The sequence below is a fragment of the Pleurodeles waltl genome, chromosome 2_1 (genome assembly GCF_031143425.1).
Source record: "Pleurodeles waltl isolate 20211129_DDA chromosome 2_1, aPleWal1.hap1.20221129, whole genome shotgun sequence".
Lineage (NCBI taxonomy): Eukaryota > Metazoa > Chordata > Amphibia > Caudata > Salamandridae > Pleurodeles > Pleurodeles waltl.
In genome coordinates, this window is record NC_090438.1 from 180362171 (window position 1) to 180374174 (window position 12004).

The following is a 12004-nucleotide window of genomic DNA, read 5'->3' on the forward strand; positions in this document are numbered from 1 at the left end:
ACTACTTTTGTTATGAACAGTTATCCCAGACTGTGACCTGGTATAGGACCCAATCTTTTTCCAGAATAGTATTACTAGATATACTTTTTCTAGTCCACGCCTAAGCCGTACAAAACAAAGATTTGATGTTTGTCTGATGATGAAAAAGAACAGATGCCTTCAAAATTATATTGGTTTAGTAATAAGTTTATAGTTTTGTTCATTAAGTCTTCATATGTAAAAACATTCAGTATCTCAGTCTCAGCTACAGATCGTGAACTTTGGGAACATTCCATTATTGACTCTCCTGATTACCAACAGTGTTACAATGCCTTATTGATAAATGGAACGATTGAATGGTACCACTTCAGAAGATAAAAATAAACTACCTTGCATCACAGTGAAGATACTGTTCATCTTTTTACCGTCTTGGTAGCGCTGCCTCTGTGGATGATATAGGAAAATGGCTCCCTGTTGCAGTTACCCCCCACTTTTTGCCTGATATTGATGCGGACTTGACTGAAGTGTGCTGGGGCCCTGCTAACCAGGTCCCATCACCAGTGTTCTTTCACTTAAAATGTACCATTGTTTCCACAATTGGCACATCCCTGGCTCACAAGTCCCTTGTAAAAGGTACCAGTGATACCAAGGGCCTTGTGACCAGGGAAGGTCTCTAAGGGCTGCAGTATGTGTTGTGCCACCCTTAGGGACCCCTCACCTAACACATGCACACTGCCATTGCAGATTGTGTGTTGGTGGGGAGAAAAAGGCAAAGTCGACATGGCATCCCCCTCAGGATGCCATGCACACAAAATACTGCCTGTGGCAAAGGTAAGTCACTTCTCTAGCAGGCCTTAGAGCCCTACGGCAGGGTGCACTATACCACAGGTGAGGGCATAGCTGCATGAGCAATATGCCTCTACAGTGTCTAAGTCTATTCTTAGACATTGTAAGTACAGTGTGGCCATATTAAGTGTATGGTCTGGGAGTTTGTCAAAAACTAACTCCACAGCTCCATAATGGCTACATTGAATACTGGGAAGTTTGGTATCAAACTTCTCAGAATAATAAACCCACACTGATGCCAGTGTTGGATGTATTAAAAAGTGCTCATAGAGGGCATCTTAGAGATGCTCCCTGTATTTTACCCAATCCTTCAGTGCAGGACTGACTGGTCTGTGCCAGCCTGCTGCTGAGACGAGTTTCTGACCCCCTGGGGTGAGAGCCTTTGTGCTCTAAGGCCAGAAACAAAGCCTGCACTGGGTGGAGATGCTTAACACCTCCCCCCTGCAGGAACTGTAACCACTAGCAGGGAGCCTCAAAGGCTCAAGCTTCGTGTTACAATGCCCCAGGGCACTCCAGCTAGTGGAGATGCCCGCCCCCTGGACACAGCCCCCACTTTTGGCGGCAAGTCCAGGGGAGATGATGAGAAACAAGGGGGAGTCACCCACCCGTCAGGACAGCCCCTAAGGTGTCCTGAGCTGAGGTGATCCCTGCCTTTAGAAATCCTTCATCTTGATTTTTGGAGGATTCCCCCTATAGGAACAGGGATGTGCCCCCCTCCCCTCAGGGAGGAGGCACAAGGAGGGTGTAGCCACCCTCAAGGACAGTAGCCATTGGCTACTGCCCCAGACCTAAACACACCCCTAGGTTTTGTATTTAGGGGCACCCCAGAACCCAGGAAATGAGATTCCTGCAACCTGAAGAAAGGACTGCTGACCTACAAGCCTGCAGAGGAGGAAAACTGCTTTGGCCCCAGCCCTACCGGCCTGTCTCCAACTTTGAAAACCTGCTGCAGCGATGCATCCGACAGGGACCAGCTACCTCTGAAGCCTCAGAGGACTGCCCTGGACTACAGGACCAAGAAACTCCTGTGAACAGCAGCCCTGTTCAAAACCAGCTACTTTGCAGCAAAGAAGCAACTTCCAAACACTTCACGTTTCCCACCGGAAGCATGAGACTTCCCACTTTGCACCCGACGCCCCCGGCTCGAGATCCAGAGAACAAACACCTCAGCGAGGACTCCCCGGTGACTGCGAGCCCGTGAGTAACCAGAGACGACACCCCCTGGCCCCCCATAGCGACGCCTGCAGAAAGAATCCAGAGGCTCCTCCTGACCTAGACTGCCTGTAACAAGGGACCCGATGCCTGGAACCAACACTGCACCTGAAGGAACCGAACCTTAGCGCAGGAGTGACCCCCAGGCGACCCTCTGCCTTGCCCAGGTGGTGGCTGTCCCGAGAAGCCCCCCCGTGCCTGCCTGCACCACTAGAGTGAACCCCGGGTCCCTCCATTGTTTCCTACCTGAAACCAGACACCTGCTTTGCACACTACACCCGGCCGCCCCTATGCTGCTGAGGGTGTATTTTGTGTGCCTACTTGTGTGTCCCTCACCCCCCAGTGCTCTACAAAAACCCCCCTGGTCTGCCCCCTGAGGACGCAGGTACTTACCTGCTGGCAGACTGGAACCGGAGCACCCCTGTTCCCCATAGGTGTCTGTGTTTTGGGCACCTCTTTGACCTCTGCACATGACCGGCCCTGAGCTGCTGGTGTGGTAACTTTGGGGTTGCCTTGAACCCCCAACGGTGGGCGGCCTATGCCCCAGGACTGAGACTTGTAAGTGTTTTTACTTACCTCCTAATCTAACCTTTACTTACCTCCCCCAGGAACTGTTGATTTTTGCACTGTGTCCACTTTGAAAATAGCTTATTGCCATTTTTACAAAGACTACCTGATATTGTTTTCATTCAAAGTTCCTAAAGTATCTAAGTGAAGTACCTTACATTTAAAGTATTCACTGTAAATCTTGAACCTGTGGTTCTTAAAATAAACTAAGAAAATATAATTTTCAATATAAAAGCCTATTGGCCTGGAGTAAGTCTTTGAGTGGGTTCCTCACTTATTGCCTGTGTGTGTACAACAAATGCTTAACACTACCCTCTGATAAGCCGACTGCTCGACCACGCTACCACAAAATAGAGCATTAGGATTATCTACTTTTGCCACTATCTTACCTCTAAGGGGAAACCTTGGACTCTGTGCACACGATTTCTTATTTTGAAATAGTATATACTGAGGCAACTTCCTACAGATGACTTGAATGATACCTTTACCGGACATGGTAAAATAAAGGACTGCCTTGTGGGAGACTCTGGGAAGTTATTTGGCTAACTAATATTTATCCGGAGGAGATTTTCACTTTTATTATCAAACACTCACCACCTTTTGGTAATTCATTTAGCATAAATTGATCAAAACTGAAATCTTACTCAGTGGAAATACATCTCAATATTGAGCTGTCCCCAACTGCAAAGTCACAATATTTTACATTAGTCAGACACAGAGACCAAAACAACATAGATGGCATCTGCCACCACTTTCTCTGAACTATGCTTAGGCTTTCCAGAAATATCTTAACCCTGTTGATGGAGGTACTCGAGCAACTTCAGCACTCTGGAGTATTTCCTTAAATTGAATGGATTCTGGGTAAATATTTGTAAGTTGCATCTGATATCCTTGGAGGCACCAACGTGGGACTGTCCATGGCCGGTTCCCAAGGGCCAGATCATGCTGCATTTTCAAGTTAACTGCTGATTATTTTATTCATCAGCAATTATAATTATGGTATATTTGCCCTATGTAAATAGCCCCAAAAAATGGTATGATGTATGCCTAGTGACTAATGTTGGATAGACCGGATTAGCACATCACAGACTACAACACTGCTCCTCTCCTTCCAAACTACTGGCGCAGTCTTAACAAAATAAAATTATCTTTTTACACATTAGATACATAATCATTCTAATACCACAAAATGGGAAACGCCACGACCTACTTGTGTTGTAGTTCAAGCTACCATTCTCTCAGAATGGTGCAAGCGGTCACAGTGTAGGAACTTAACACGTGGCCCCTCCTATACCAGTAACTTGGTTATTAAATTTGAGATATTGTGATGAATTCGATACATTAAGAGACCTCTCTAAATTAATTTAAAAAAAAAAAAAAAGCCTCCATTGTTTGAAAACGTCAAGCAGGAAGACTAACTTTTGTTTAGTTAGTTAATTAGTATATATCTCAAGCAGTTTTGCTGTAACCAATATAAGCAAACCAAATTAGCCGACGCTGTTGTCAGCAGAAGCTAGAGCATGTTAGTATGTTGTTCCCTTACCCAAAGCTGTCTGTTACTGTACTCAAATGGGTTGGCGGTCAGTGCTTGCATTGCATGGCAGGCTTCCCTAACTTTCTAAAACTTGTTACTTGCCACGCATTGATTTTTGTATAAATTAGTGTGCGTTTTAGTGTTTTTTTTTCCTTATACTCTTGTAAATTATTTTTGCTAGAACTATTTTGATCTACTTCTATCGGTTATTCATTTTTGCATCCTTTTTCTCATCAACAGCCCAGGAGTGCTCACTGGATGATGACGGCATTCTAATCCCAATTATTGTTGGTGCTTCTCTGGCTGGCCTGATTGTCGTCATTGTGATTGCATACATAATTGGCAGAAGAAAAAGCTATGCTGGATATCATACTCTGTGAAAGTAGTCTTCACTTCCCTTTTTCAAAGAAGCAAGTTCTGAAATTGAGACTAAACTTCAACATCATGGGCTGCAGGCAGGATCCAGATTTGTTTGTCTGAGGGGACATTTTCATTGGCCTCAGTCGTCTGTAGGCTCTAAAAGCTAAAGCACGGGATAAAGGTGGTTTTAACTACAATGTAGTGATTCTTTTCTATCAAGTAGCAATATTAACTAATTGCGAAGATCCAAGAAACTCCCATTTTCCCACTCTTGAGGGTGAATGTGGTTTGTTTCTTTATCTTACGTAACTTAAACTTGCTTCTTTGTTTTCTTTATATCCTTTCCAAAGTGCATGATGATAATTTGGCTTTAACGGTAGACCTAAGCAATACTTGCCGGTGATGGAGCTTCTGAAGCAATTGTTCATGCCTAATTTTAGATATAATCTGCTTCCATCTGAATGATTGACTAATCTATTGTAAGGTTCTCAGTGGCACAAGTGTCCCCTCCAACACTGCATACTCTGCACACAACTAATGATACATAGGGTTGTATGTTTTGCTAGGTATTTTGGCGTGGCCATGCTGGTTGATTAGGTAACATTGGCCACTAATACAAAGCTGGCATTGTCTTTGGATACTGTAGAGCCTGCATTTCCAGGGATTTCTCAATGATGTTGATGTGTTACAAAAGGGAATACTTGCAAATATGAGTCTTAAATTAAGCAAAGTGCACTTAACTTTACCTTGCACATAATCTGGACTTCTGCTCCTGTTCTCCCCTTTCTAATAATGACTGTTGTAATTTTGGATGCTATGCTTCGTAGAAGTTATCTGATTGAATCTGTTTAGTGTGAATTGGTACTTGAATTGCATGTTCTTTCGCAACCTTGTACTCCATGTAGTGTAGGTGACGAGAGCAACCAAGACTTACCTGATTTGCTATAGAATCCCCAAAAATATTCATGTTGCCCATGATGGCGGCGAACACAGCACTTAATGGCATTTCGTACCCCCAAATCTGCCACACCAGTTGCTGCTTGTGGAAGTTGTGCTTGAGCCATTGGCCCACATATGATTCCCGATACACTACTCAGTATTTTACCGTTGACCTTTCCTTTTGTGGCTTGGAAGCACTGGTCTTCTCTTCTGTGATTTCAACCCAGCTTTTGGTGACGAACTAGTCTGTATAACCTTTTAATTTTACTGTGTGTGTGATTGAACATTACGCTGAAGCCCTAGCGTGCCATTTAAAGCACTTACACCCCCTAAGTTGGATCTCTTATCCTTGTCTAAACTGAACGTTTAGCGTATTTCAGATCTCATGGATGTCAAACTTATACTAGAAGCGGTGAGTGAATAGCTGAGTCGCCCTGCATTGGTTTTTTTTCCTAGTTTTAATGTATGTTAGTGTCACTATGATGTTGCACCATGAATGAAGTGTTCACATTTGTTAAGTTAACGTTTTCTGTGATGTACAAATTACAATTATAGCAAAAATTCAATTTACAATAACTGCATAAAATTTGTAAATGTGCAAGGTAGGTTATTTACCTGAATCAACTCTCAATCCCAAAGCCATTTGAAAGCAGTTTTATTGGTTGATATTGACAAGTAACTGCTTTAAAGTGCGTGCTTCTTAGAATTAATAGATCTTTCTAAAGAGTTTGCAAGTGTAATGACCTGATAGTCTGTACAAAATTCAATTCGAAGGAGAGATGTGGCAGAGCCTGGTTTAAGCTCCCGGTACATTTCAAGATTCCAACCTGTATGTTTTGTCACCCACTAGAAATCTTGTTTCCGAAGACTTTGTTTATAAAGTTATTGTCATTTTTGCTCATATTTTTGAGTGCAACACAAAATAAAGATTCTGTTTCCTAACAATAAACTGTTATATATATTTATTGAAATTGATGCTCCGATTGGTCCTGCCCAACTGCTTTTAAACTTAAGCTGTACTTTGTAGCTCCCCTGTTCCACGCTGTTAGACTTCTCATGTAGTGGCATTTCTTCAGACATGAGGTATGCCAACCAGATCAAATTTATTTACGGTGTTTTGTATAACTGAGTGTTGGATGTGAGCTTCTTTAGTTAAGGTGAATTAATACGACTTCTCACTATTGACTTTTGAGTGTACGTGTCCTACAACTAATTGCACATACCTTGTGTGTGAAGCTAAGCACCACTCCATTCCTGCTTTTCACCCAGTAATGCAAGTTCGAAAATGTTGCTGACACCAGTTTGTCTCGTTGTTAGCAGTCGTTCTTATGTTTGCAGTTCGAGTTTGACACTCGGGAGATTGGTACTTTCTTTGCCATCGGCTGTTTGTCAGCTGACTCATGGACGCTTTCGGAGATTCATTTCAACCGGGAGGTACCTGGTTCTTGCCCTCTCGGTTAACTATGGCTTTCCTCAATGTCTTGCTGTAATTCTGATCCTACTCCACAGCATGTTCAGGAAGTGTAAACGAGTGACAAAAATACCCGACGGTAAGCCCAGTTTCAAGATGTGCACAGTGGCAAGCATTTTTTTTTTCTTCGGATATAAAAATCCGAGGCCTGATCCATCTGAACCCCATTCACTCCCTCCTCACCCTCCAACAATGAAGATGTGGTGGAGAATATCAAAAACCTTCAAGCATCTAGAAGAGCCTCATTTGCACCCTTTTCCCTTCGGCTTGAGCAACCAAAATAATTGCGAAGGCTTGCCTTTTGGTGGCAGTTTTTTGACCCTTGATCATTTTGTGCAATGGTTGCATCCTGTTTTTAGATGTGTGAGCGATTGTTCATCTCCGAGCTAATAGTATATATGCACCTGAAACAGCTGGCAATAATACTGGCAGCACAGTATAAAAAGAAAATACGGTAACGAATAAACAATTGAGCAGTCACTGCTGTGCCATGTATAATCTGCTGTACCTCAGGGTGCATTCCTACTAGCAGACTAAGCATTCCCGGGTCCCTGTTGTAGTGGGGCAAGCAGTGTCCTTAGACTCGAACATATGTAATGCGGCGTGAGTCCCTCCAGCAACAAGTGTCATGAGCTCTACTGTGGTTGCTGGTGATGATGCAGCTCACTGGTCTCCTGCACAGCGAAAAGTGAGGCTTTGAACTCTGTAGCAAGAGTTGAAGTTATGAGCCGGAGGGCAAACATGCACTGAGTGGGCAGAACTGCACTGGGTAGGAAACCAAGAACTAAAAGGATGCGGTTCTGCCCATCGGAAAGTTGGCTGAGGAAAATGCAAACATTTGGCCAGCTGTGCAGTTTCCACTTAAACGGGATGGCCTCGTCCCCAGCAGTCAAGCTCCTCATGTACGTGGTTGTCCAGTGTCAACCACTCTGCAGTTAAGGCATGCTTCTCCTACGGATCTTTAATAGTGCCCACCGTAAGACGCTCCATCCTAATGAAGTGTTCTCGATGGTTCTAGGGTCTTCAAGGGGCTACTTGATATCAAAGCAGACTGTTCTGCAATCTGTCCATGGTTTCTTCGGAGTTCTGCTCTGTATCTGGTCTCTTCCTACACAAGGACCTCTTATTAACCCTCTTACCTGCTGAGGTAGCACAATAGTGAGGAAGGTTAATTAACCTGGCATCCTTGATAGACAACTTGAGCTGCATTGGAGGAAAAGTAGCTGTTCCTGATGTATTGGCGGAGTTTCTTCAGGCCAGGAGTCTCCAATTTTTTTTTCTGTAACAAGAGCTACTTGGGTTCAATGAAAATCATCCGGGCTACTGATATTATTAATGTTCTAGTGTGCACATGAGATCAGTGGGTACCCCATGCAGTATTACCAGTAGTGCTCACCTTGGTGCACTGCTTAGGGGTGCCAGCAGTAATGTAAACAATGATTTCAGTTGAGAATGCCTTTATATGGCTAATGTATGACTGCCATCGCTATAATGCCCAGGCAGAAAGGCAATATTAGTAATACGTCTTTCCAGTGCTACATGATTTAGTACGCAATCAACTTCAAGTATATGTTGAAAATTCATCCGTTTTTCTACAAACATCAGATTATGAATTCTGAAAGTATATCCACCTCCCCTATGATAGCAGGGACATTTGCAGAGTGGACTTCTCTATAGTAAAAATGGGATTTGAAACTGCACTTGGCATTTTCATCCCGAGCAAGCTCTCAGCACATCTACCGTGGGATCCTTAGTTGCCTGTTTTCAGTTGTGCAGAAAAACTCCAACAGCTGGTCTTCTCCAAAGCGGAGATGCCAGTCAGGCTTTCCATTTCATATGTGGGCCCACCAGGGTAAACTGAACTTTCTTGCTAATACATAACTGTAATGTGTGATTTCATGAAGCAGTTACACTGTTTATACATAAAACTGATACAAGGTACAAAATATAACAAGCACTGGTGAAGCCAGTAGGGCCCATCTACCCATTGGGCTTACCTGACCTTCCAGCTTTGCCAATGTATTATTATTTTTTTTGGTCAGCTTTGCGTCTCCACAAAAAAATGCTTGTTTGACAATGTGGAACAGCATCAGCAGAAAAGTAGGAAAGCTGTCTCCGCAGGATGTAAAAGCGTGCATGCATTACCACACATGCATTCTTATACAGTGGGCCTTTTCTTCTGGTTATAACTTACTGTTCCAAGAGAGCAGTAAATTAAAACTAAAATGCTTTTAAGCATGTAAAAGTGAAAATTGAGACCTGGTCCTCCAAATTATTATTTTATTTAAATAGAAACCGAAAAGAATGTGGGCGCAGCGGAGAAGCAGGTGGGTGGGGCTGGGGTTTGTAGGTAAATGTAAGGGAGCTGTGGAAGCAATTGGCAGCAGGAGAGTAGCTATGGAAGGCGTTTATAAAATAACATCAAATTAAATACAAAAAAGCCAGCTAGGAATGGGTGGGGGAAGCAATAGGCTGGAATGGGATTGGTGGTGGGTGGGGGTGGAGAAACTAGCTGATGACGGAGAGCACAAAACACATGCACCCCATCGAGTACTGATAGAATTGAAGGTCGCGCCATCAGCTTTGTCAGTGTTCCTAACCATGTTGCACTGGTGCTGTGCAGCATGGCTAAAAACCTATGACATGGGGCCAGCGCTGGCTGCATCATAGCTTTTTTTTTTTTTTTGCTTTTTTTTTATGTGTATGTTTTGGGGACTTTTAAAGCACATACCTATGTAAGAGCTTTTGGCCTTGTCAAGTTTTTTTTTTAAAAAAAATTTTTTTAAGACTTACAGTAGCACAGCTTCTGTGCAGCATGGCTACAAGTCAAAAATAAAATGCTATGTGTTCAGCGCTGGCCACCTCAGTGCTTTTTTCATTGCAGGTATTGCCAGTTTAATACAGAGAGCAAAGCAACAGAAGGACATTGTGAGGAGGACAGTAGGGGGCTAGGAACCGGGGATAAGCAAGACAGTGCAGGAGTGGGTTGGAATGGATAGTAGGGGCATAGGAGGGACAGGAAAAGTAGCACAGGAGAGCGGTGGGAGATGCAGGGTAACAACATGAGGTAAGGATAGGATAACAATGGCAACCAATGACTGGGCAAGCAAACTACAAAAATAAAGTGGCTTCAAACGTGTGAACAGTGGAGGGGGGGATACACAGTGGAATAAGGAAGCAGCACTTGGGCCAAGCTCCAGGGGAGAGAATGACCAAAGAAGCAAGCAAATGAGAGTAACGAAGCCAGTCGCTTATCAGCGCAGGGTGAGCTTTAAGACCCTATAAGCTAATAAAATGTCTTTGAAGCATCCGCGCTTGCACACTCAGGCAAGATCGAAAAAGCGATTTGGCATGGCCTGCACTGGTCGTTTCATAGTTTTTTGTTTTGTTTTTACCTTTCATCTTGCCGCACAGCAGTCGCACTACTGTGCAACATGGATAAAAACAGTGACCAAACCAATGGGTCACGTAGGCAAGACCTTTTTGGCTTTGTTAAACCTTGTTGCTACCTTCCTCTGTGTGATATATTTAGACCTGACCGGGTGTTTTTTCATCTCATTTAACCTTTGGACAGTGGGATGCTCATGAAAATATATTACTTGAATTCAATGTTGACCCACCACTCTCATAAATGTTCAACAAATTATAGGACTGCGTGTACAGTGCCAGTTGCCGGATCTTTCCCAGATTTGATAGAGATCTTAAGATGGGCTGACTTCTGATTCCTAGGAAGATTTCCGCGTGTTACGATAGACTTTATGATAAAGGTGAGGAAAGTAATTTATAAAGGCGTGGTTGGAAACCTGTAACTTGTCCAACGCATGAAATGCAACATGCTGCTTTACAGCGATTAAAAATGAAAAGTCACTGACGTGTGGAAGCTTCTTCCACCCATGTTGTGACACGTACTAAGCTGTTGTCTAAGAGCAGCCAGAACTCACTGCTGAATAATTGATGCTGAGCTGGGATGAGAGCAGAAGAGCTCACTCTCGGTGAAGAACCACAACAAATGAGGAAAAAACAAGGTGGGAGGTAGCAGCCAACAACACGAGCAGCAGGAGGGGGCAAACACAACAGACATTGCAAACGCATGCACTCTGTTGGAGTGCGTTTTCAAGCAAAAAGTACCCCTAAAAGACATAGCAATGGAAGAACGCTAGGCAAGAGGCAGTACTTGGGACGTGTTTTATGGGAAGAGAAAACATGAGAAGAGGGACTGAAGTTGGCCTATGCTGACCAAAGGCAATCAAGCAAATGAGTAATGTGAAGCCAACACATGGTAAGCAATGAGTGGGCTCCAAGTCCCCTGTAAGTAAAAATGTCTCCAGCGACAGCACATGTAATTTCCAGAAGGTAAGCACTGGAAAGATGCAGGTAATCCAATCCAAAGGATGTTAAGAAAAAAAAAAGAAAAAAACTTTGCTTTAGGTGTGGGATCACACAGAGGAAGGAAAGCCAATGACTAAGAAGCATGCAGCTTACCCTAAATATCTGAGGTGAATATCTGAAGACGGGCTGGCATGTAGATGGCTATCCACTAAACAAAACATTGTGGCAATATAACAAAGTCCCTCAAAAATAAAGGGAAATATGGCCCTGAATTAAAGTTTGCTTTGGAGGGTGGGGGGAATGGAGGGATATCTCCGTCACAAACATGACTAATGTCCCATCCGCAATATTACAGTTCCATTACAGCCTATGGAAATTGTAGTTCGGCGAATGAGAGCTCACTCACATGTGTGACAGAGCCTACGCCAGACTCTAAATTGGTACCTATATCTTCATTGTCATACAAGTCTATAGTGAATTAAAATTGCATTGTAAATAAACATATGTATAAATATTTGACAACAATTGGGGAATGGTCGATGTCCGTGAAGATTAGCTGAAGACTTGGTATGGGGATATTTATTTAAGGGACCTACAAATGTAACCATGTCAAGGCCAGTTGTTAATAGGTTTGGTAACAATAATAAAAAAAACAAATAAGCCAACCAATGGTAATCATGGGCTGACCCGTAGCGCATAGACTCCTCAAGGCAACTGTATGTTCAAAAGTGAATACTTACACTTGCAGCACTGAGTAAAGTGCAAAC

The 12004-nt window shown here is 43.3% G+C and overlaps 1 protein-coding gene across 2 annotated transcripts in view; it reads left to right on the top strand.

Annotated features, from left to right (window-relative positions):
* LAMP2 (lysosomal associated membrane protein 2) overlaps nucleotides 1-12004 on the top strand; it is a 255206-nt gene that overhangs the window by 212349 nt on the left and 30853 nt on the right. Inside the window, exon 9 of one of the 2 annotated variants that reach the window (XM_069212096.1) lies at nucleotides 4379-6386. The exons of the other annotated variant lie outside the window; for it this stretch is intronic. Coding sequence (XP_069068197.1) covers nucleotides 4379-4518 — 140 coding nt within the window. The 3' untranslated portion in view covers nucleotides 4519-6386. Of the gene's footprint in view, nucleotides 1-4378; nucleotides 6387-12004 lie in introns of those variants that run through there. 2 annotated transcript variants of the gene reach the window in all.